This window comes from Danio aesculapii, chromosome 16, assembly GCF_903798145.1.
Source record: "Danio aesculapii chromosome 16, fDanAes4.1, whole genome shotgun sequence".
NCBI classification, from domain to species: Eukaryota; Metazoa; Chordata; class Actinopteri; order Cypriniformes; family Danionidae; genus Danio; species Danio aesculapii.
Window position 1 is genome coordinate 33,072,041 of NC_079450.1, and position 27,023 is coordinate 33,099,063.

At 37.9% G+C, this 27,023-nt stretch overlaps 1 protein-coding gene across 3 annotated transcripts in view; it reads left to right on the forward strand.

Annotated features, from left to right (window-relative positions):
- shc1 (SHC (Src homology 2 domain containing) transforming protein 1) overlaps positions 1–27,023 on the forward strand; it is a 76,985-nt gene that overhangs the window by 31,046 nt on the left and 18,916 nt on the right. For 2 of the 3 annotated variants that reach the window (XM_056475798.1, XM_056475799.1), the window contains 5 exons: positions 11,031–11,195; positions 14,223–14,293; positions 18,775–18,838; positions 23,037–23,156; positions 26,355–26,408. In XM_056475798.1, the coding sequence (XP_056331773.1) occupies positions 11,031–11,195; positions 14,223–14,293; positions 18,775–18,838; positions 23,037–23,156; positions 26,355–26,408 (474 nt within the window). Of the gene's footprint in view, positions 1–10,434; positions 11,196–14,222; positions 14,294–18,774; positions 18,839–23,036; positions 23,157–26,354; positions 26,409–27,023 lie in introns of all 3 variants that reach the window. The other variant, XM_056475796.1, reaches the window with a different exon arrangement.

Sequence of the window (27,023 nt, forward strand, 5' to 3'; positions counted from 1 at the left end):
ATTTGTTGTCTTTCCTTACCTGCTGTGGGAGTTTCTCCTCTTGGGTTCTCTTTTGGATCATTTTGTCTTTATTTGTACTAGTTCATTTATTAGCTTGCAATATGAATCAAACGTCTTGATGTTGCACGTTGTGTTTATTTACTGTGTTCATGTTTAACTGTTTCATTTGAATTTAGCTCTTGCAGGGCTCAACAATGAGATTGGTATTGCTTTTTTTATTAAATGTATGATGTTGATTATTCATCACTAAAATACAATGGAAAAAACGAATACAATGGATACCTTTTTAATATTTAAAAAAACTACAGAAATGAAGGAAACTGCTAGAAAACTTCTGTCTTTCCCATAATTATGTATAAATTGCAAATTTTAGCTAAATGGTTGACAATTGTTTTTTGAAATCATTAATTGTACTTGCTACAAGTGAATTTAGGCATCACTATTGTAACGTACATTTGGTAAATTAGCGTCACGGTGGTGCAGTGGATAGCACGATCGCCTCACAGCAAGAAGGTCGCTGGTTCGAGTTGGGTCAGTTGGCGTTTCTGTGTGGAGTTTGTATGTTCTTCCTGTGTTCGCATGGGTTTCCGGGTTCCGGGTGCTCCGGTTTCCCTCACAGTCCAAAGACATGCGCTATAGGTGAATTGGGTAAGCTAAATTGACCGTAGTGTATGCGTGTGGATGCAAGTGTGTATGGGTGTTTCCCATTGTTGGGTTGTGGCTGGAAGGGCATCGGCTGTGTAAAACATATGCTGGATAAGTTGGCAGTTCATTCTGCTGTGTCGACTCCTGATTAATAAAGGGACTAAGCTGAAATTAAAATAAATGAATGAGTATGGTAAATTAATATATTTTTTTATTTGAATAGTTTACGTTTTACATCATGCTTAAATTGTACTGTAAGCAAAATCGTGAAATGCAGTAAAAATTAGGGGTGTAACGTATGGATCCGTATGGGTCACATCCCACAGTCGGAATGCACGTGACCCACCTATTAATAACTTTTTTGAGCTTTTAGGTTAATCCAACATTGATAACAATTGCAGAGAGATCACCTCCTGTGCCATTTTAAAAAAATCACCGTTTAATTGAACTTGACGCTGGTGAATTTTGTAGCAATTACATTGTGTAACCAGTGGGTGGCGACACACAACCATCAAAAATATGTCACTGAATAAGTTTTCAAAAATGATACACCTATAATGAAACATGAAGTTTTATGTGTGAATTGTTAAATCATTATTGAAAATAAAAATGTACAGGATGTTTGATTTCTATATTTAGCACTATTAGTAACAGTAGCAAAGATCATTTTTCGTATTGAATATTTTCTTTTTTCCAGCTGGTTCTTTTTTGATTTTGATTTTTATTAAAACTACAAGTTCTAAGTTTTGTTTGTTGAAACCAATGGTTTTTTCAGTAATATTTTTGTACAAATGGAAAGCAAATGACATTTGTCTCCTCCCTTTTTTCTGATCCGAAAAAATGGTCCGATCTGTGACTCAAAAACTAATGTGATCCGAACTGTGAGATTTGTGATCCGTTACACCACTAATGTGCAGTATGGTAAATAATTTTTTTTAACCTAAAAAGTTTATATTTTACGCCATCCTTAAATTGTACTGTAAACTATTTGTAAAATACAGTAAAAATACAGTAGATACTATAAAAAATTTAATTTCATGATAAATTATTTTTGTTACATTGTATTACTCTAGTCTATATTGTATCTTTCTTATACAGAAAAAAACACAGCCAAAGCATGTGTGAATGTGAAAGTCATGTGAGGCACCAATGCTCATCACAGCTTCTCAGCAAGCCAAGAAAAATACTAATATATATATAAGACTTCCTGTATCATTCACACAGCTACTGAACACCCTCATGGTTACAGACATGAAACTAAAGTAGTGCAATACACATCATTTATCAACATTAGATGTGATATAAAACTTTATACAACAGTTCTATCTGGTTCTCGAATCTGATTGGCTGATAGCAGTGCAATATACTGCATTATCAGAACTCGTACAGCCTCTTCACTCTTGTGTATTACTCCGCCCACATAGAGAGACAGCATATCAATAAACTCACTACAGTTTGACAAATCGTCACCTTGGAATTATAAGGTTCCATCTGTGTTTTAAATGATTTTGAGATATTGAGCTTCAAAGATATTGCATTCCATAAAGCAAACAGTATGTGTGTAACATTTGTTTTTTAAAATAAATAAATAGTCTTAAACAACTTATAAAAAAACATCCCATAATATAAATAAGTTGTCATTTAATAAGAATGTCAATAACTCAATTTTGACGAAAAGGTCAGATAGAACCTTATAATTTTAAGGTGATGAAATATTGCAGCTGTTGGACAACATAATGTACTTTTGAGGTTTTTTAGGCAAGAATGTAGTTGTATAGATAACAACTATGCAGTTTATTTAGAAGAATAGTGCCTATTTTAAATATTTATGGTATCCATCAGCCTTTGCTCATCATTGAATAGAGCAAAGATGGTTGACGTTCTCCATTCACAAGATGGTGACAAGACCGTATAATATTAACTAAAAATCTAATCATTATAAAAGTTGTTCCTATTTGGTTGGCCATCTGTTTGTTTCTAATGAGTCTGCTGTTTTTGTTACTACAGACTAGTTCAGTAAACAGAAAGAAAGAAGAAATGCCCGCATGTGTTTAGACGTTTCTGGTAGTGTTTGCATTGCTTTGGCTTTTTTGGTGTTAATTATTGTGATCTCCCGATTGCAACAGAGAAATACTGGAAAATCTCTGTAGACTAAAAATGACTCATAAACAGCAAAATCACCTGTTTTGTCATCACTTTAGACATTACGCTAGAGAATCAAAGCAACGGTTTCTGCTGTTCTGACGTCAGCTGCAGATGTGAATGAATGGCAGAAGAAAGCAGTTCCTCATACTAAAGGATTTTTAGACTCTCCGTGTTTGATTTTCTTTTTTTATATACACAATTATGCCGTTGAACTGTTGTATAAACACAATATCACACTCGTAGCAGTGTGATATGGCTGAATATCGTCACTGGTGGGAGCACCAGTGATGATATACAGCCATATCGCACTGCTACTCGTGTGATATTGCTCATGTACAACACTGATGAGAAATGTAAACAAACTAAGAAGAACCACAGTAATGTAAAATAAAATAAACTTAAAAATTAAAGTGTCTTACAGGGAATTCTGGAAAAATCAATTTACAGTTATTCACTGTATATATTAAGGACCTAATACTGTCAACCAGATTACAGATTTACTGTAGCATTTACTGTTTTACTGTTTAGTTACCAACAAAAAATCTTATAAATAACCAATTTTTGACTGAAATTGTTCCACCAGCATTTCTTGCTATTTAATCAAACCCTCATGTGTAAGGTTTTTAAATGACTTAGAACTGGTGACATATTTACACCAGCACAATTGTCAAATCCTAAATCATGCGCATCCTCTATAAATGTTAAATGCTTTGGTTCAAAGGAGTGAGTGACAGTTCTGTCACTTTGCACAAAACACTCTTGTCATCCTTATTATTGAGCCCTGCTGTGTTTGTTTGTCTGTCGCCTTACCAATTGAAAAGTGTAATTGAATGTGTTGTCTCCTTGCAATGATCATGTGTTTGTTTACTCTGCGTTTATGTGTCCCAAAAATGTTTGGCTGCGTAAATGCGTGTCATGTGATTTTTCTAGCTGCGTTTCTTTTTTCTGGATGTATGTTTTGCATACTCTCTCTTTCTCTCCCTCCCCCTCCATCTGTCTGCTCTGAGAGTGTGTGTGTATGTGTGTGTGCTTGCCAGACATGCCCATGCCCTGGAGCCAAGGACCATGATGCAACCGTGTTTAAGCTTGAATATTCCCTCCCTCCAGACATTTCTGATGGACATTTCAGCACAGAAATGTGACAGGCGAAGAAAAAATTCGAATCAATGCACCTTTGCAGCATTTGCAGTCCCTCGTGTCATTCGAGAATAAGAATACGGACAGAGTGCATTCTGGGAATTGTAGTTCAAACTATTCTTCCCCATAACCCTGAATTCAGGTCACTTGGCTAATTCACAGATTAGCTCTCTCTCTAGTTATTCAGACACGTCAATGAGACACTTATTGCATGGTTGGACTGGACGTGCAAGCGTGTACGCGGAGATAACCTTGAAGGGGAACCAAATGACATGTGTTTTGCTTTTGCTTGGCATTGGTTTATATGGGTGAAGATGGTTTAGCCAAAAATGATGATTTTGTCTTTATTCACTCAGCCTCAGAAGAATGTCTCCAAACGGGTCCTGATTTTGTTTTGTTTTGAAGCCAATTGGGTAGCGCAGTGGGTAGCGCTGTCGCCTCACAGCAAGAAGGTCACTGGTGCAAGCCTTGACTTAGTCAGTTGGCATTTCTGTGTGGAGTTTGCATGTTCTCCCTATGTTGGTGTGGGTTTCCTCCGGGTGCCCTGGTGAAGACATGGGCTATAGGTGAATTGGGTAAGCTAAATTGTCCGTAGTGTATGTGGGTGAATAAGAGTGCATGGGTGTTTCCCAGTAATAGGACGGGCATCCGCTGTGTAAAACCTATGCTCGATAAGTTGGCGGTTTGTTCCGCTGTGGCCACCCCTGATTAATAAAGGGACTAAGCCGAAGGAAAATTAATGAATGAAGCTCATTGACTTTTGTTGAATGGACAATTTTTCTCCAATTCTTCCTCTGTGTTCCCCACAAGAAGTCGTTCAGGCTTAAAAGGAACAATCTACTTTTTTTGGCAATAGGGGAATTTTAAAAAGTCACCTAGAGTTTAAGCAGTGGACTTTACCATGGTTTAACCCATTCAGTTTGGCTCTGGCAGGAGCACATTTAGCTTAGCTTAGCTTAGCATAAATCATTGATCATTGACTGCAGCAGGTGCAATAAAATTATGCAGCCCTTTTACTTGGTTACTTAGCTGGTAGGGCTGCACAATTTGGAGAAAAAATCGAATTGCGATTTATCTGATCAAAATTGCGATTTTAAAATGCGATTTACTATAATTTTATAAAAAAAGCTGCAGGCTTGATGTGGTGGTTTTAACAGCACCAAAGAAAAACCAAGCATAATTACAAGGTACACTATACTATTCTGTTTATTCGGCTTCTGTTTATTAAATACCATTCAAGGTTGTCAGTTGTCCTCACAAATTAAAAAAATAACTACAGTATTAACTACAGTAGTATAAATACCCAGGGCTCGTGGGTTCTGCTGTAACAGTTGTCTACTTTTTAAGTAGCGTTAGTGGGATCATTTTAATTACTCGCGCTCGCTTCGCCTTCCTCATAGTAATAATTGAAATTATTGCAGCCTTTGCGATTTGAAATCGCACTTCAGCCTAAAAAATAGCAACTTGATTTTCCTTTGTTCTTAGTACATTATGTAGCTACTGAACAAGCACACTTTAAATTGTAAAATTATCAAAACTTTTTGTTGATTTTTTTTTTTTTTTTTTTTTTTTTTTGAGCGAGATGCTAATGGTCTAATCTGATTCAATAATTTATGCTAAGCTAAGCTAAGCTAAAAGTGCCCCTGCCAGACCCGGGGATTGGCTGAATGGATTAAAAAAAGGTCAAACTCAACTGTTTAACTGTAGGAGAGTAACAAAATGAGCCTATTTTGTAAAAAAAAAAAAAAAGTGAAGTGTTTCTTTCTAGAGGGTTTCAGGGAGCAAAAATAATGACGGGATTTCAAGGTGAACCATCCCTTTGAAAGTGTCAGAAAGATGGGAAAAGTAGGATTTATGTGGAGGATTATCGAATACCAAGAAGTGACTAGCCTCCAACTCACTTGCTTTTAAGTTACCATGGGAGGGCCATTGAGGACAGACTTCATGCTCCTCATCCGCTTTTCCCTTCATCCGTGGATGCGCTTACTCTCTCTTTTTCTCTGCCTCCATCATAATTGTGTGCATTAGAAAGAGAGAGTGAGGTGCTCAACTGCTTGTGCACACATGCACACTCTCATAAATGCATAAATGAATGATGCTGCAAGGAGAGAGAGAGCAGAAGGGAAGGAGGGGGCAGGAGTGCAAAGGGAATCTGCACTAGCATCAATGTGTGTATGAGAGAGAGAGAGAGAGCGGTAGACCAGACAGGGAGGAGAGGAGAATAGAGGACAGTCGGCTGCATCGCTCCTCACTAACAGACGGAGGTGGAGAGAGGAGAGGATGAGAGACTGTGGGGGAAGGAGAGGACAAAAGACCGCTGTGCCGTTCATCACGCCTGGACAAAACTGACGCTGAACGAGGGGAGCTGGCGTGACTTTGTGTGTTTGTTTGTTTTAAGAGGACAGAAGAAACGGATAAAAGAAAAAGAGCGCGTTTTTGTCTTTTTAAGGGAGGGGACTGAGCCAGAAAGCAAGCAAGTGAGGGAGAAAGAGGAGGATTGTCTGGCACTGTTTAAATATTAATGTGATTATGATTTGAACATGGAGGTCATACGGTTTTACCTCAGATGTGGCTCTCTTGTGCTCTTTTTTTTTTAATCCAAGGACTTAGTGGATGAAATATCGCTCTTACTTTCTGCAACAACTACATCGTGAGGACTAAAAAAGCTCTTTAAAGCTTCTTCTCCTTTTTTGAACCGCAACTTTCAAACTCTTGTATTTCTGATGTACATAGTGATGTCTTATTGAATCAGTGTTGTTACTTAAGAGTTATGCAGACAAAGATCAGGTTTTTTTATGCAAAACTTTTCGATTTCTTGATTTGTAGTGTATAAACAGGTGCTTTCATAGAGATTTCATAGAAATCAGGACAACTTTTTGGTGTTCGCTTGTTCTTCTGTCTGTAACGGGAGTGTGTGTGAGTCTTAAGCGTGTGTAGTCTTGAGCAATATTTGATTTCCTCATTGGATCTGGGCCACAACTGGGCATGCGTTCTGATGTGTGTCTGGTTTATTCTGTTTTCAGATGTCAACACTAATCACCGTTGTGGTATATTGGTGGAAGCAGCAGTTGAACTTTCCCGTCCGGTGCCAGTTATCAGTGCAAAACGCTGACTCTTGGTAGCTCTGAGCTTTCTAGATTGGACGGGAGAGCCGACAGGTTTTGTGTTGGCGAAACTTTGGGTTCTCTCATGACTCTGTCTCGCACGCTTTTTCCTCAGTCTGTTACCATGGCAACAGTTTCATTGGCATGTTAAGTACTCACGCTGTGTCTTTTGCAACTTCAGCGCTAGTGTTTTGCAGCGTCCCAAGTTATGCTTTAAACCGGACTTTAAGTTTAATCTCTTCAGTATTAGCAAAGAGTCGTGCCTTTAGACCTTACGAGGGTTCAAGGTGCTCGCTCTGAACCTTTTTGATCATTTAGTCGATCTCAAGTTCTCAGTTGCCGTATCCAACATTGGCATTTTGTGATGTTTCTATTGAAATATATTGGTGTAGTGAAACTCAGGTTTTACCATCTGTGCTGGAGCTCGACTGCACTAATTCAACATCTGATTTACCTTTAGAACACTAAGGTTGGCGAACAATCATAAAGACACGGAGGCTAGCCTGTTGCCTGCACTTGATCTTGACAATAGTCTACGTGGCTAGTTTCTTGCATTGTTTCACTTTAGATTATCAGGAACCTCTTGACCTACAGGTGCAGAGCAGCCAGTGTTGATTTGGCAACTTGTTCACTCATGTTTACTAGATTCTGCAGCAACTCGTCATATCAAAACAGGGATTTTGCCATACACCCAACCAACAGGTGCTACACCCAAGCTAGGTCACCACAGTGTTGAACTGTTTCTAATTTTATTTGGATGCATTTTTTATAGTCAGCGTCTTTGGACTTTCTACTTCTCTGTACAGGTTCTCTTAAACACTGTGCTATTTCTGTGACATGTTGTGTTGACGGTAAAGTTCATGACACAAGGAACTTCTTGGTTGTACAGCAGAAACACTTCCTCTCAAGTGCACAATGACAAAAAGAGCAAAGCGGTTTGGATACAGTGCAGCAGGTCTGATTTGATTTTGTTGTGATGTAATTTACGATCTTGCAGTGCAGTTCTGTAACTTATTGCAGTTTGGAAGCTAGGTCAGACAGGTTCTTTTTCAGGTCTTCAACTTGGAGTTTCTTTGTAAGAATGGTCCAGTAGCACAGCTAACGTGATGTTTTTGTGATGCAATGCAGTGTACATAAATCCCTCTGTCACATCTATTGGAACAAGTTGGAATGTCTTGCATATGGTAATACACACATGAAGCGAGCCCCGAGGCTTCATTGTGGGATCTCACTGGTGCTAAAGAAAAAACAAGTCACTATCTGAACAAAGATGGCTGTTTTTGTGGCTTATGTAAAATATGTTAAGTGAAAACTACTGTAAATAGAACATCACTGGATTTGGCTTGGACTTGGCTACAAACTGGTTTGCATAGCAACAGTGGTAACTCTTAAAAGTCTATAAATGATAATCATTTGTGAGGTTTAGAGAAACTTTCGCTGAGAACTGTTACAGGTTACAAGACTGTTGCATATCTACTAGAGGTTTTAAAGTGCACTGGTGTGGTTAAATACGGTGTTTGACTTTGGTAACATTTAGAGGGTAGGTTTTCACTCAGGAAACGGATCTATAAAGAGCTGCTCAATCCAACGCTGTCTGATTTGAGACAAACCGTCACATTTGAGGTGTCATTTAGGCTAATGAGCAACTGATTGATTTTGTAGTTAGAGTCTAATGAGCAGATCTCTGGAGGCGGTACTTCAGATTTGGCCAATCGGGTCTCATTATCGTCAGTGTGACAGTGCTGGAACGTGCTTGTTAGTTATTGATTTTGTTAAGGAACATCATAGTTCCCTTGCAGCTGGATTGTCACACTTTAACTTCTTCACAGATCACACCAAACAATCAGTGGTTCTCTAAATGGTGCTCAAACCCATGTTATCTTCTATACAGCCATATTTACCTTTGACTTAACTGTTTCAGGGCTTTCCGAGACTAGTTTGACTTTTTCTAAATCACATTTCTATGAACTGTTATTCGTCAGGTTTAATTATTAAGATGTGTGTATAAGCAAAATTGTGTTGTTCTCCTGAGTTTGTTGAATTAATACGCTAATTAGAAAATCGTAAGAGGCTCAGGTGTTTTTTTTTAAATAGGCAAATTGGAGTAACAGGACAGCCTGGAGAACGGGAAAGAAGACGTGGGAGGGGGCGCGGGGGAGCGAGAGATTATTTGGAAGAAGAGAGCCAGTGTGCTAGAGAGGGAGAGAGAGCTGGAGAGACAGAAGCTGGAGGAGGAGAGGAGGAACGCTGTGGGATACACTGTGTGGAGGCTGAGGGAGGGATTCCAGGAGAGGAAGGATAGAGAGGAGGATAAACTCAAAGGGACGAGCACAGAGGGTGCCAAAGCAGCGCAGCCAGAAGTGATTTGGAAAAGACGTGAGGAAGAGGAGGAGAAGGAAAGGGATAGAGCTCGGCTTGGCGACAGGGGTCATAAAATCATCTGGAGGAGGAGGGACAGAGAGTGACGGGAAAACATGGGGATGTGTCAGCACTAAGCGCTCGCAGATATGCGACAGGAAGTGAGGTGGCAGATTTAGACTTACAGTATGAATAAGCCTGCATGTACTCTGACGTATTGTATTCTAGGTACTAGGTTGTGTACATCAGGGGTCTTCAGATGGTTCCAGACTTCCTTTTTAGATGTTGCATGAAATTAAATGTTGAATTTAAGCATATTTAGAAATAGCTGTGTTGAAATGTTAATAAACTTTGATTACTAAACCCATTAAAATCATAATTATTAATATGCAGAGATTATTAGTATGCAGTTTCATGAGAAGGCATCACAAGTCGTTATGCACCCCCATTGAAGATCCCTGGTGTACATCTTTTTAACACCTGGACTAAACTAAATCTCTAAATTATGTTGATCTACGCTGGTCAAGTCATCATTGAATGAAGCCGTTTGAATCATCATTAAATGATGCTCATTCTCTGGATCAGTACTTTAGCATTTTCCATCCATCTATTCCCGCTCTCTTCCTCTCTCACTCTATCGATCCGTCTGTCTGACGGAAGCCTTTTCTCTCAAAGTCTCAGCTGCAGCTAATAGGCTTTTTATGGGACTCTGTCAGACAAGAGATAGTAGATTGGAGCCCTACACATGCAAAGACAAATGAACACACACATAAACACACTTGCATGCATACAAAACACAACAGTACTCTCCTTCACACGTCTACCTAGATGGATTGCATCTAGAGCACTTAAATATAAATATACCAATAACTTCAAGACAATCGTACTATATTTAGTGATTCATGGTGTCCTGAGAAGCTCTATGCAGACTTAAGATCTGATGCAAAACCTTCTACAGGCTGTGTATGACAACAGCAGAACTTGATTACTTTTTTGCATCTGTCTCTTTTTACATCCTGTTTTTGATACTTTCCGGACTGAACAGTCAGCACACAGTCCTCTGTCTGGCGTGATGATGAAGGAATCAGTAGATGCAGAGAAAAAGAGGACTATAAAAGACAAGGAAAGACAAGTTATCGATTGCGACAGAGCGACGTGGAGAGACATTTAAGGACGTTTAGTGGACACTGAGACGTCTTAGACATCATGGAGCTTGTCCCCAAAACTAAATACACGCCTTTTAGGAGTGACTCCTTCAGCTCAACAGACGAGACGGCGTCCAATCCTTCCCTTCCTTCTTCAGCTCCTCTAACCCCTCTCACCCCTCCTGGCATCCCTCCTTCTCTCTCCTCCTCCTCCCTCACCCCTATTCTCCCACCTTCTTCACCACGGCAGGCTGAGAACAGCCCCACCACCCTATGCTCCTTCTTCCCCAGGATGGGAGCCCTGAGGCTGGGTGTGTCTTCCACTCTGCTCCCAGGCTTAAAGGCCTCCAGTAGGCCGGCAAATGTGCCTGGTGGCCAGGGAGGATTGGGAGAGTCCTCGGAAGACACAGGAACTGCCGTCGCCAACTCTTCTCCTCCTCGTCTTCTTCCTCTCCTTTCTCTAACAGCCCCATCTCCTCCTCCTCGTCCCCCACAGGATATGAACCGGCTGGGCGGGGCCTCACGGAGGGCCCGTGTGGAAGGAGGCCAGCTCGGCGGAGATGAGTGGACACGGCATGGCTCCTTCGTCAACAAACCCACCCGAGGCTGGCTGCACTCGGACATTGTGGTCAGCACCAGCGGAGTCTCCTACACTGTCAGGGTAAGATTCAATTCAGTTCATGTTTTTGTATAGAGCTTTTCACAAGTATCATTCCAAAGCCGCTTTATAAAATGTGCAAATAATTGAACAAAGTAAAGCTATATCCAAGAACAGGTTGCCCATAAAGTTAAGCTGGGTTGCCCTTGGTCAGCACCTGGATGGGAGATCCCCTGAAAGTACTAGATTGCTGCTAAAAAGACTGTTGATACTGTGGCCAGTAAGCCTGCTCTATGAGGGTTTTATTGCCATTGAATGACGGGGACACTGTATTGTAAGTAGCACTATTCTTTGGTTCAAATCAAGGTCCTGACCCTCTGAGGTCATTAAAACTCCTTGTAGAGAGTAAAGGATGGCCAAAATCCCTCCATTGGCGCTTATTAATCATGGCCTCAGCCTAATAATTCCCTCCAGTGAACTGACTCTATAACTCTCTCCTCTCTGTATAGCTATTGTGTGGTGAGCCCACTTGCACCATTGCATCATCCCAGGTGGATGCTACACATTGGTGGTGGTTGAGAATGATCCCCTGAGATGATTGAAAACACAAATACATCGTAAAATGTTAATGAAACCCCTCGTTCTATAGTTCTATCCATCTTTAGCAAAGCCAAAATAGCCTAAGACATGTTCGCAATATGGCAAAGTGTACTAGCATTATGTTTAATTACTCTAGCATTGTGTTGAAACATGCTTTCAGCAAGTGTTGCATGTGTTAGCACATAGCAAGCACCCAGAATACCACAACAAATGGCTAGCAATGCCTTTTAGCCACAGAATGCCCTAGCCTCTTAAAATGTTCAGTTTCAGGCTACTTATTCAAAACTACTTCCTTAAATTGTCTGATAAGGTTTTCTAAACTCAGAGTCAACGTTTGTCCTGTCTTTATTACGTCTTTATACTTCCTGTGCAATAGGCGTGATATGTATCATTAATTGGGCATCCTCCAGTGGTAGACAGTAGAGCAGACAAAGAAATCTCATAGATTTCCAAATATAACAAGGGACCAGTTATATCTGAAGTACAAAACACAGAGAGTCTTGGACCACCCAGCCATACAAAACATCCTAGATAACCCAACAATGCCCAAGAACAGTGGGTTTAGAGCCCCCTCAACAGTGCATGTCTCATCAAACACAACTAATTGTACACTCAAGTTAGCGGGGCTGAATGTGTACACATAGGCCCAATCCCAATTTTACCCCTTAGCTCTTTCCCTTAGCCCTATCCCTTGTTTTGCACATTCATGTGAAGGTGTAGGAGTGTCCCATGTCTCTTTAGTCTGAAGGCATAGTGCTAGATAGCCCCTTAAACAGAGATTTTCCAGGATCTCACTCGAAACCAAGGGGTATGAAAATTTCACAGAATACAGCAGCTACAACGGCAACATGGCTGCACACGCCGAGTCAAGAAATGCATAAATTAGTATTTTATTGCCATTGCTAAGAATTTTTACAACAAATAAGCATATTTCAATACATTCATAACAGCATTTGTGTTTTACCGCCATGTTTTTTTAAACGATTAAGAAAAACACTAAATTTTGATATCTATAATCCATAATAATAACTCCTGTATAGCAGTTCTACAACATTCAATTCAATTCAATTCACCTTTATTTGTATAGCGCTTATAGAATGTAGATTGTGTCGAAGCAGCTTCACATAAAAGGTTATAGTAAATTGGAACAGTGTAGTTCAGTTTGTAGTGTTTAAACAGAGTGTGAAACATACTTTCACATCTGTCACTCGATGACACTCAAATAGCCTGTCGGAAAAGTCTAGTGGCTGGGAAATAACGTTTTATGGTGTCCGTTAGGCTCAAATTAATTTTGGTTTCTTGTGTTTACATAGATGTAAATGCATGATACCGTTACAAGCTTATTGCCACATTAGATCCTTACATCGCTAAGGACGAAGTAGGGGTAAACATTTTTTAATTAATAATCTCCACCAGGAGTGTGAGCGTACGCTGGTCTCATGGTTTTGGTTCGGTTACAATTATCATACCATCGAATAAGCATTGACCATGCTTTCCATAAACAATTTGATCTTTTACTTAGCAACATGATAATTGTTGTATTAAAATCTATCATTTATAAATACAGTCTAATTATATTTCTATATTATTTGTAATATATTTTTTTCTTTTGCATTTACAGCAAATAAACAAATGTAAAGTTTATCCTGCTTGCTTTTTGAGCGTTGTTGAGAGAGTTGTTAAACGACTATGATTAATCACGTGCTCAACAGAAAAGGCTGTGATTGGCTCTATCAGTCAATGAGGCTCTGGCGCTGTTCAGCCATTACTCATTTTAATTACTTCTGATCTCCTCTCTCGTCATAGTAAGCTACAGCCATAAAACGCATATGTGATAAATTACATCAGTACATAATAATCGGTTATGACTATTACCGAACCAATACCGAATTGTTCGCGTCTGCATTGCGGTGCATCAAAGAAACAATTAACTTTAACACCCATAATCTCCACCATGGTTTTTACTACAAATAAATGTCTCTTCAAATAAAACAGAATCAACCTAGAACACCTTAACATCCTGGCATTGATATTTGCATATAAAAGCAACACCTATAAAGATACAAAAAATAATATAGTTTAACAAAATATTTGTAAGAATTGTAGCCCTAGTGTTGTCCTAGAGCTTGGTAAATAGCTTGGAGCTCTGTTACTTTTCAATTCTCTCAGTAAAACAGTCCATTTGTTGTGCTTAATGGATTGTGTTTTCTTTAATGTGAGGCATTTTCAGAAGAATCTGAGTCTATGGACAGGAACTGCATTCAGAACTGCTTTATTTGATTAGTCCATCGTAATTAGAGCATCAGTTCTCATAAAATGCACACACACGCACACTTAACCACATACACTACAGCTGCCTGGCAAACTCTATAATCTTGACACCAGGCAACTGCACAACACTAAACTGCATTCTGTGCTCTGAATAGTAGTCAGACGGCCAGAATAGGAAGTGCTTTGACTGAAGGTCTGTCTTCTTTGTCTTTACTGCAGTATATGGGCTGCGTGGAGGTGCTGCAGTCAATGAGAGCACTGGACTTCAACACCAGAACTCAGGTTACCAGGTAACACATGCACACACACACAAGCACATCCACTCTCGCTGACACTTCCTCTCATATTCGCTCAAATATCCAGTGTATGTACATCCACAGCGTCCCTTAGGAGTGATTTAGTCATACATTCTCCCCACATCCTAATGCACATGTGCGCGAACATACTCTCTCGCACACGTCCGGTTAAAAGCCCCTCCTCTGATGAAAAATTCATGTTGCTTTCTCACAGAGTGTGACAGAAAAAAACACAAGAGAGAAATGCTCACTTTCTCACTCTCACAGCCATTACCTTCCTTCAGTTTTCACATGGTTTTTTAATCTGCATGTGTATTTAAGTATGTGCATTGTGCGCACACATGAAGTGGCAAAAAAGTGTTGTTGTCTTAGGGCTGCTGGACATTCACTATCTTAACCACATTATTTGCTAGTCCTGTTTGCAAAATGTTACACATTCTACATTTAAATGTTGCAGAAAGGCAGCGGGAAAGATGGGAGGCGTTATAATGGCATCAGCCCTGCTGTGTAACCACAAAACCTTATAATAGAATCCTCTGGAACCCTCGTGGTTTCCTCCCTTTTCTCCACGTTCGCCTGTGTGTTTGCTCTTGTGTTTGTTAACGGACGTTACACACATTTGCTTCTCAATATTGACAGTAGCAGCTGCTCGATAAACTATTTTCATGCGTAATTATCCGATTCTCGCTGAAAGTGAAATACAAGTATGTGTGTATGTATGTGTGTGTGAACAGAGAGATGTGGAATTTAGAGTGTGTGTGTTTTGTAAGTGAAGGTTTTTACTATTTTTTTTATTTGTTTGTATTGTTTTTGTTTGTATTTAGGGATGCACCAATATAACATATAGGCAGGGCTTGAAATTAACACCCGCCAATCTGCCAAATGCAGGTAGATTTCAGGTGTGGCAGATTAGACAGACACCCCCACTAGCCATTATGACTGGTTAAAAATAATTCTTAAATATGCGTGCATATGCAATCTTAGAATCGAGAAGCAGTATAACTGACAAAAATAATTGTGTTAGCGCAAGCAAAAGAAAGCAGGTGAATGCCAAACGAGAGGATGATCTTCCGGGCTAACAGCTGATGTGATGTGCACGACTGTTTAAAACGCATGTGCACTCCGGTTTCCTTGCGTGAAGCAACCGTGCCTAGAAACGCAACTGGTGTTATTGGTTCTCTTTCAAATACACTAGCACCCACAGTCTTTCTGCTCTCAAGAGCTCCAGATTTGTCTTTATTTAAAAGCAGCACCGGTTGCTTTCGCATTAACTATTCTTTAAACAGTTTATTAATGAGCCTAACGAGCTAACGTTAACCGTGTGTGCGTGTTCACCCTTTCATTATCACACAGTATGCTTTTTTTTTTACCTGCTTTAATTTGCTTATAGTTTTATATAATTTGCATATGTTAATATGGTTTAATTATCATTTTTTACAATAACATTGCTTTAATGGGAGGTTAACAGATTACCTTTCCATTTGTGTACATTTAGCCAGGACAGATTACTGATACATGACAATAGTTATTTTTTTAAATTCAATTGTTTGTTTGTTTGTTTGTTTGTTTGTTTGTTTGTTTGTTTGTTTAATGAAATGTTATGTTAAATCAAAAATAATAGTAAGCAGCTATATTTTGCTTGTTTTGACCTTTAAAATTTGTGGCTAAGAAATAATTATTTATTTATGTTTGGAGTGGTCAGAGATAAATTTGGTAAATCCTTAATTTTGAGTTCTGAAAAGCCTTGTGAAATAAAAACTAATTACAATACGACACTATGAAGTCACAACCCATTTGCTCATGCGTATTGAACAAGCTCATACACGACACACAAAAAGTGAAACGCATGAGGAGGCATGTGGGCATAACACAAGATCTAAATCAAGTAACTTTAGCATATATCATATATATTTATGCATATAAAATATATTTTCCCAACAACAAAAGTGTGGCTAGTGAAAATGGCAAGTGGCTAGTAATGTTGGAAATATACTAGCCACAGTGGCTGGTGATCAAAAAAGTTAATGTCAAGCTCTGTATAAAGGCTTTTCCCATATTAAAAAACAATAGCCGATGATAACCAATAAAAAAACTATGATTCAGTATGAAACCTAAATTAAATATTTACTGTTGTTGTTATTCTTGTTATTATTTTTAGTAGTAATAGTAGTAGTATTAATATGAAATGTTTTTTTTATTGTACAGTAAGATATCAGAGAAATAAGTAGGGATGCAACGATTAACTGATTTCCCTATTAACCGCGCTTTAATTCGTCACAGTTAATTAATCGTAAAGGCTTCTCAACACCATGTTTCTGCACAAAACAAAACTGCTGCAACTAAACAAAGTTCCGCCAAATGTGCATGAGTTTAAAGTTCTTGTATACTGAGACTCATGCAGAGTTCAGACTGCATGATTTAGCCCAGATTTTTAATTGCCGACAGGTTTTGAGAAATCGCAGACAAATGCCTGAAATCACAGGCAAATTGGTGCTCAATCATGCGAGTAACAATCATGCCATTTGAACTATCAAAGGCGCCATCTGAGAGAATCGCCGAAGAGTCGCCGACACCCGTCAGATAGTTGGCATGCTAAATATCTGGAGCTGTCAGCGATTTAAATCATGCTGTGTGAAATGTATTCTGATTGAAAATAACATTGGCGATCACCTACAGCCAATGAGAGAGCAGCGTCCACTAGTATGGGTATCTGCAGGCCAGGATGAGGAAGAAGTTAAAAGGGCTTATTTTCTGTCTGTTTGGACCAAAGAAATGGAAGGAAAAACTAGTGTAAATTTGTCAGGAGCACCCGTGTCTGTTTGACGTGTCATCTGAGCAATATCTTAACTGAGTCAAAATAGTTGAGGAGAAATTGTGAATTCCCTTCAAAAGCCAGACGAGCAAAATAAGTACATTTTCTACCCCACTAAAGGCTTCTTTCTCATTATGTTGTTAATAGCAAAATATAAACTACGTAGCCTCCTGTTGTTTCCATGTCACTTCTCGCATGTTTGGTTATGAGACGTAGTTTGCGGACAGAGACAAAGTTGTCGGCGATTCTTCCTATTGTAAAGTCATGCAGTGTGAACCCCCTGTCACCGATCCATCTTACAGTGTAAACACAGCACGGACAGAACGCTACCCCAGATAGTCATGCAGTGTGAACACAGCTGAGAGGTGACTACTTTAAAAATTCTGCAGTCTGAACTTGGCATAATACTCAAATTGGATTAACTATGGCTGACGCTAAGAACCGTTCACATACTGCATCTTATGCATGTGCAAGTTCGTTATTTGCAATGGAGGCATACGTGGGAGCAGCTTTCCAGGCGCACCAAGTTCCAGGCACAAGTCATGTGGCAAGAACTGAGAGATCAGCTTTATACTTTGTATAGAATATACACATTTTTACTCCAAAATAAAAAAAAAACAATACCAAAGAAGATTAAAAGTGCCTTTCAGACAGAGCCTTTGACTACATTTGTTTTGTTTAAGGGAAATACTTAGCTAATATGTAGCTTAGATTTACATTAGACAATACAATTTTTTTAATATTTAATATTTTTATTTATTTATTTATTGTTCTGAAATTTATTTTCAGTGTAAAAGTATTACTTATATTTAAATGCCAAAATTCTTTTAACCTTTTTTATGTCCAAAGAGAAATGCTCTATTGTTTGTTTTTTATTATCTTTTTGTGCTGTATTATTTGGTTGCTGAGCAGTAATAAGTTACAAATCTGTCATTGTTACCACGAAAATATCATTAATATAAATAACAAAAACAACTAACAACATTTAGAAAAACAACAATAAAATATATATAAAAAAAAATAAAACATTTAAAATAAGAACCACAATATTGTAATGTAATATAAAGTTATTTACTAAATTAAATTAAATTACATAAAAAAACAACCAAACCCTGTTGGATTTGTTGATAAATTATAGTTGGAGGAATAATCACGGTTTCACAGTTATCACAATTACTATGCATTCATTAATTTCTAAACTAGTAGTGTAGTAGGACCACGAGGCGGAAATCGAACTCGGGTCGCCGTGAGCACTGGGGTTCATGTGTCGACGCACTAACCACTATACCACTGGCGCCGACTTTTAAATATTTAGTTTTGTTTTTTATTTTGAAATATATTTTATTGTTGTTTTTTTAAACGTCGTTAGTTGGTTTATTATTTTTATAAATTATTTATGTAAATTTTCATGGTAAGAATAACAGATTTGTCAATAGTATATGCTTTGCTGTTAGTGCCTGTGTGTGTGTGTTTGTGTGTTTATCTGCTTGGAATGACTGGAGCATGTGTCTAATGTAATAGTCCCCCCACCTCAACCATATGAAATCTGGGAATGCATGAAAACGAGTGTGATGGAAACTCATCTACCAATCTGATTACGTTCTCCTCACTATCTGCTGCTGCCGCTGTGTGTAATTTTATAACCGTTTGTTCTGTATTTCAGGGAGGCGATATCAGTGGTGTGTGAGGCGGTACCAGGTGCCAAAGGAGCTCAGCGAAGGAGAAAGGTTTCCAATGCTTTATCTTATCTTACTTTCTCAGACACACACTTTCAATTTTGCACTTTATTCACACTTGTGTTCGTTACGCTTACAGCTCACAAACCTTGCAGTATTCTAGTACAGCCTGAGCAGTTGCCAGTAAAAATTGTTACTGTTACACATCAAACACATACGTATGCATGCATGCGCACTCGTCAGAGTGTGGTATTTGGTTTATGGCTGATTTCAGAGGTTGCCAAGTACAGGACCTCTGATTTGCATACAGGGTGAATGTGTGAATAAGAAGCCATGGTAATGTGCTTGTTATGTTTAAGACATGTCAGTTTCTCACGGTTTGCAGAATTGATAGTGGTTAAACAGTTCACAAAACTCACAGTTTGGGCCATAATGTAGTTTTTGAGACACTGTTTGCATTCAATGTGGATACAGAAATTACTAAATTATTGTTTGCGTATCTGACCATTCAACCACAATATGCCACTAAGTAGGACATGACAGTGCGCCACAATATGCCACTGGAGTCTTTTTCACAAATTATTTCAAATATCTTGTGCAAATGCTTTCCTTTTTGATGGAAATGCAAGCTTTTATGTCTAATGTTTGAATATAATATTGGGCTGCTGACAAAAAATTAATAGTAGGTGGAATTTTACAACAAAGCAATACATTATTTTGTATAGTACAGTATACCTGCTTTCAGTTCCGTCATTCCCACAACCTTGCTCAAGTATTCTCATGCCATAGTGCTGACACACTGTAATACTGGGTTCACACCTAATGTGAAGGGACCATGTGCATTGCTCAAATCAAGCAATTTTTTGCGATTTGAGGTAAACTCTGCATGTTCGTAGCAAACACGTTGCACATACTGAGTCGTTGACACTTATCTGTGGAAATTCGACTCTTCATACAAAGTCAATGCAAATGGATGAATAATTTACTTGTGCAAATACTTCAAAAATGATTGGCTAACAGTAGCTATGTTTCCATTCACCTATTTTTATGCACATTTTGGATATGTGGATAAAAAAACATCAATTTTGAAAATGCGCATAAAAACCCTGTGCGCATAACGAGATGGATAAAATTTTATTCGATAAGAATATAGCCGCATAAACTACAATAGAAACACTTTTACTTAACAAATTCCGGTATGCGCATTAAAAAAGGTGATGTGATTTTGTTATAAGAGATCATGTGATTATAAAATGTGTGTGAATGGCCAAACCAGCAGGCTGAGCACACTGTAAAACATCTGAAATGTTGTTTTGATCATTCTAAAATGCCTTTACCGTTTCAGTGTTAGTGTTATTATATTATTAATTACCTTCAAAATTGTCCAGTGCGTCTGTGCTCCACGTCGCATGCCTTCAATCGCTACCACTATGTTCATTACGTGTTTGCATCATCTTCTGAGGCGCAAGTCATTTATTAAATGAAGAAAAGATTCAAGCAGCTTCTCTTACCTCATTTTTTACTGTTGATATTTGGCACCAGGTAATCAGGAAGTGACGATTTTGTTCTCTTTTACTCATTGGATGGAAACGCTGCTTTATTCGCATGTCTTTTACGCGATAATGCTGCTTTGCGCATGATTTAATTCGCATCTTTAGATGGAAACATGGCTAATGGCATTTTCAGAAACAGTAGTGTTAAGCACACTATGGCTTTCACACTCATTTCAGTGGTTGTGGAAGGGCAGTTTGTTGCTGTGATGATCAAAGTGCAAGAGCAGCAGAGCAAACTGTTGATTTGCATGCACGTACACTGCAGTATTCCATTTTGTGAATATTCTGCTCATGAATGAAAACTTATCTATGCATGTACTACACATGCTCAGCAGGACAGCATGATGAAGTTCGCTGAAATATTGCACCGTCGGGACTATTCTATGCTGTATACTTGTTCCTGCTGCTGGCAATAGCGCTACTGTGCTGTCATAGCAATGCTTGTAAAATGACACATTCTCTTTCAACTCTTTCTATAAAATTTGGTTAATTTAAGTTATTGAGATAAATTTACAAAAATGCTTATATTAAATATAATGCATTTTTGGTTTAGGTTTTCATGCAAGTTCACATACAATTTTGGGATTTGGCCCAGAATTTTCATTTCAGTGCATCCCTATTAAATTCACATTTGGTGTGAACCGAGCATAAGAGTTTTGTCCATCATCATCATACATTACTGTTATCGTTATTGTTAACTTGAATGACACATGAGACTTTTTAAGTTATTCTTCTTCTCCCCATTGACTCGAACACACAAACTAGCTTCCACATATTGTCACACTGCATCTTTAGATTACAAACCTATTTTAAAAAGAAATGGTAAAACTCTCTTTCACTCTATTATTGTTAAGCATTGTGATTAATCTGCAGGTTAAAAATGTGCTATACTAGGGTCAGTAATAGTTCTAGGTAGTACGGCACTATAACAGAAATTATCTGTGATGCATCACCAGTGTTGTGCTAGTTACTGAAAAATAGTAACTAGCAACAGTTACTAGTTACTTCATTCAAAACTCAATTACTTTATTGATTACTTACACCAAAAAGTAATGCATTACTGTTAAAAGTAATTTTTGAGTTTCTTTTGCAAAGAACATTTTTAATGCTCCCATTAAGGCCCTTATAACGTCACTTCAGTGCTACATGGAAAACTAAAGTTACTTTAGCATCATAAAAGTTATTGTTTAATTCTTAAACATGTTCCTTCACAGATTGATTATGAAAACTAGCTATAATATACAACAAACACAAAACCTTTAGCAAATAAATAAATGAAAGTAATCTGAATTCAGAATCAATCTTGTAAAACTGCTAATATTGACCTTATTCTTCAATGCGGAAGTGCGCTCGTTTTTGCGATTGTTTTAGAACTTCCAATTCAGCTCGCTATGGGAGAAATGACAAGGAATAATAAACGGCAGAAAACGGTCAAACTACTTGCTCTACTAACAAATGTGTCCATGATTATACAGACAAAATAGAAAAATATAATAAGACAATATCAGTTTGCAACATGAAGCAGCAGAACGAGCTGTTTTTAACGTCTAAAAATGATTGGAAGTGAACGAGACCGGAAGTCTCCAGCCAAAAAAGATTCAAATGGCTGCGCCCGCTCATACGTGGAGAATAAGGTGAATAGACAACCATCAATTTTATACATTTTAAACAACAACATAACAGCTGCTCAAAAATGAAATCTATGAGCAGTTTTCAAAATAACCACAAATTAAACGTGGTACATCAACAACTTATGGAAAGTAAGCTGTGTATATTCAAAGGGTAAAATCTGCTGTAGTATAACAGCTATAAAAATATGTAAACAATAAAAAATAAATCACAGCATTTTTTTCTGAGCAATACAACACTATACATTTAAATAACAGATCTGAAATATAACAGAAATGTGTCACTGTGTTTACTAAACTAATCAATTTTGTTATACATATAACAAATGTGTGCTTATTTATTTGAAACAACAAACATAGTAGTAGTAATAATTAATAATAGTAACGTTTATTAGTCTCTCGGTCCCACTCGCGCACACACTCGGGCTACCTCGCGCGTATTCGGTCCTCTCGCAAGCTCACCTTCCTTTCTTGTGTGCACCCAGTCTCTCACATGCGCACTCGGTCTCTCTTGCGTGCACACTTGATATACCTCGCAGGCATTTGACCTCTGCTTTCGCTTGACGTGTCTTCTTTACAGTTGTCGGTTGGCATCCACCAATCCTACAATGCATCGCTGCTGTAAACAGGTAGATGTGGGCTAGACTGCAGCCAAAATTAAAACATTTACTAAATAACGGACAAACGCATCAGATTGTATCGATAACAGAATTACTATGTTTAAAAAGTAATGCGTTACAGTATTAGTTACTGTCAAAAGTAACGTCGTTACTGTAACGCATTACTAGTAATGCATTATTGTCCAACACTGTGCATCACATTAAATATTTAATCAAATCTGATGTCAATATTTTTCAACATTTTACCTTATATACACTTCTTTTTGATCCATTGTGCCAAAAAATGCAGCTTTTGCCTATGAGGTGAAGATGTTCCCTACATTCCATTGAAGTCTCTTTTCATGAAATATTGAGCTTTCATTTTTTTCGTCTTGAATTATTTAGCTGGTCTTTTTAAAATCTTCTGTCTGCTGTAATTAACGGCGTTTCTCTGTTTGTCTGTCTCCAGCCCTCCTCTCGCTGTCTGTCCTCCATCTTAGGGAAGAGTAATCTCCAGTTTGCTGGAATGACAATCACCCTCACCGTGTCCACCAGCAGTCTGAACCTAATGGCCATCGACTGTAAACAGGTTAGACGTCAAACACGCTCACACAGCGATACGGTGCCTTTCATCCCGTGTGAAATTCACTGTTAGCCGCATGTAATGATAAAAGCGCTCTGCATCGTTCTGATGCTCCTCACAGCAGGGGAGCTGGACTGAATTATGCCTTCTCTTCCTCGGAGTAAATCATTTCTCAGAATGTTTAAAAAGTGAATCTTACGGTTCGCAGCCTTCGCAGAAGTTCTTGTATGTGATTTAATTCAAGATGGTTAATTTTTGGGTTTGGCTGGAATTTGCTAGTTATACAGTGACCTAACATGCCAAAATACAAATCTAAATTTGCCTATTTTCCAACCCAGGCTTATTGGAAATGCATGGCTCTGCCTACAGTTTATAAAATGCATTGCTCCGGCTTTGTTTTGTTGCACATTTCCGATGACAAATCCACTAGAGGGTGCTGTCAACTATTTTTGCGAATCTGAAATGCTTTAATTAGGGTTTTTTTTTTTTTTTTTTTGTACGTTCAAATACACAATCTTCTTTTACTTCAAAAGTTTACACTTAGATATTGCTCGATACTATTAGCAGGTTTGGCATGCTGTCCTGGGAGAGAACCCGGAGCTCGTATATAATTGAGCCCAGGGCTCTTACTTAGTCAATTGACATATAAGGGGGTATGAGATCAGGTAGTTCTCGAGAGCTCCCCCTGGTAAAGGAGAAAAAAGGGGAGATGGGGTTGTTGGGGGTATTCTTCAAAAATAAAGATAAGAGAAGTAAGATGAAATTTTCTATTTATTGTAGTTTTGGATTAATCAATGCTCTCCCTTCGCAGTGCACTTTGAAAACATTGATGTCATTTGAAACACAGGCGAAAGCTGTAGGTGACATATTATTTAAAGGTGGAATTACGTCTCCAAAAGCTTGGGAAAACAAACAGCATAGCATACGTTAATGCTTGTAATTTATAGTAGGTTATTTATTTAATATCTGTACTGTATATGGCATGGGCCTGCTAGTTAGAATATTTCTGCAGAGGTTTTCATGTGTCAAATTGTAAAAGTAGACTTTAAAAAATAAATAAATAAATAAACAATATCCTACTTAATAATAATAATAATAATCATCATTATCATCATCATCATTAATATTATTATTAAAGTATGATTTTTTTTCATTTTCTAATAAATATTAAATTTCATTTCTTACTAAATAGCCTCATCATTTATTCAGATGCTTTATATATGATATTAGAATGCGTGTTAGCTTTTGTAAGTGATTTTATGTTTTAGAATAGAATATTGTGGAATAGAATAGAAAATGTAATGTTCTCAATTATATTTGTAAAGGAAGCATTTACATATATTTCAAATTAATATGGAAAGCAAGTGCATGTTGTTAACAAAACTATTGGATTTTATTGTAAATGCGGGTTTGTGTAAAACAATATAATCTGCACAAGGAAATTCTGGGGTTCTTCTCTAAAGAAGTTGTTACTCCACCTCGTTTAAAGCATCATTATGGGCGTTTTACGTTATAACTAACGTGGTTCAAACGACGAATCTGCGACAGAGCAACTATGGGTTTTGGGAAAGACTCATCACTACATTGTTCTTTTTTCAATTAATGCATCGTACTATGATAGTTCAGCCGTGAGTTATGTCGTTGTTTGGGAAACGCACCCCTGATTGGTTTATCGATGACTACGAATGAGAGACCAGCCACGATCAATCATATCAAATTAGTTTATAAGACTTCACATATCCATTTGAACGTGTGACTTGTTGTGCAGATCACCTAGGAATTCCCTAAACCAACTGTGTTTTCAAAAGCAAACATAATAGAAAAATGTGCCTCGACCACATAGCTTTACCTTGATTTGACATTGCTTTAATCTCTTTTGTGGAACTGTGCTTCAGCAGACTCCAACCCGAGCACTCTTCATCACAAGTACAACACCGTACAATGTGAGCAAACTGACTACGCCAAAAAATGGAGACAATTGTATTCGACTACAAATAATGGGCATCATTTATTTGTTTTGGGGTATTTATTTGAGATTGTTCATAGAACTGCACAAAAATCTTCTTGTATTTGTTGATAATTTGTCCCTGTAACTATCATTAGTGTGAAAAGGAATAAACGTTGGCGTCATATTAGCCTGTACCGTTCGTTTTACTTAGAAACTGCAGTGAAATGTATGTTTAAGTATGTTTTTGCACAGTTTCATACAAATGTAGGCATGTATTTCCAATGAGCCTGTTAAGTCTTTCTTAAAAAATGGAAGTATTATTAATGGAAAATTACTTGGTTTTATTGTACTTTTGCACTTTCAATCAAGATTCAGTAAGACTCCTTTGCCAGTGTTTAATGGCCAGACGCAAAAAGACATTTTTGACACATTTTTTAAACAGTAGCCTCATTTACACACAGTTTTTACAGGTAAATCAGCAGTAAATAGCTGTTAAAACACGTTATGTGAACAGAGCCTTTTCCAAAATATCTGTAAATCGCTATTTACCATTTTCTACTGTATGTGTGATGATTAAAAAACACATTCCGCATCATCATCTCCTTACATGTCAAAATGTTATCGAATCTGACAGAGAATTAAACAAAAAAAAGCATATTCATATCTATTTATTTTATTGTTTCAGTAAAAACAAATTATTTTAAAGTGAAAGTGAAACTAGACACATGTTGGAAAATGAATTGAAGCACTCACGGGTCTCTCGTTCTGAAAGTAGCAATAGTTTAAAGTAGCAATTGGTTTTTCCATGGGGCTAATCTCCAGAAAATTGTCAGCATTTAACTAAATACGCTTGTTACCCAGAGACCCAGTAGACGATGTAAAAGTTGGCGTTGTCGGCAGGAACAGATTTCCTCTGGCTTGTTTACATTTTTTTTTTTTGCTTGCTAATAATTGTTGAATTATTGGCCAGGGTGTTTGGTATTAGCGGGGTAAGGTTTATCAGCATTTGTACTGCTCAGCAAGGCAGATGACTGGAGTAATTGCTCTGCTGAAATGCCTTTATCTTAATGAATCTAAAGCTTGCAGAGTTTTACATAACTGCTCTGTTCCTCGGATGTTTGACCGCAGTCTCACCGCATCATTTCTCCCCTTGTCTATTACTCCGTCCATCCCGTCTTCTGCCGTGTTTGCTCATTCTTCATCCCATTCATTGTTTTTGTCACATTGTCCTCTTCTCCATCCCTCTCTCTTTACAGATTATCGCCAACCATCACATGCAGTCCATCTCTTTTGCATCAGGAGGAGATCCAGTGAGTCACACAGTCTCTCCATATGTCTGTCTGCTTCTGCTTCTGCTTCTGACTCTATTGGGGATGTTTATCACTGGCCAATAGTTATTAAACGGTTGTAAAATATATGTAAAAATATGTTTGGTTTGGTAAAGGATTATTAAATAAGTGACATTGACATTAGCGAATAGTTTGTTAATTTTGTCACTAGCAGTTCTAATACAAAAAGTTTAGAAAGCATCATAATGTGTCATGGTGGCGCAGTGGGTAACACGATCACCTCACAGCAAGAAGGTTCGAGTCTCGGCTGGGTCAGTTGGCATTTCTGTGTGGAGTTTGCATGTTTTTCCCGTGTTTGCGTGGGTTTCCTCCGGGTGCTCCAGTTTCCCCCACAAGTCCAAAGACATGTGGTATAGGTGAATTGGGATAGCTAAAATTGGCCATAGAGTATGTGCACACATGCATGAATATATATCAGTGTGTAATTGTACTTCTATATCAATCCATAAATAAAATATTTATCTAATACAAATTCTCTAGGAAAATAAATATATGTTAATATTTTTGTTTTGGATGTTTTTGTATTTTATATATATATTTTGTATTTATGTATACAATAAAAATATCGCAAAATAA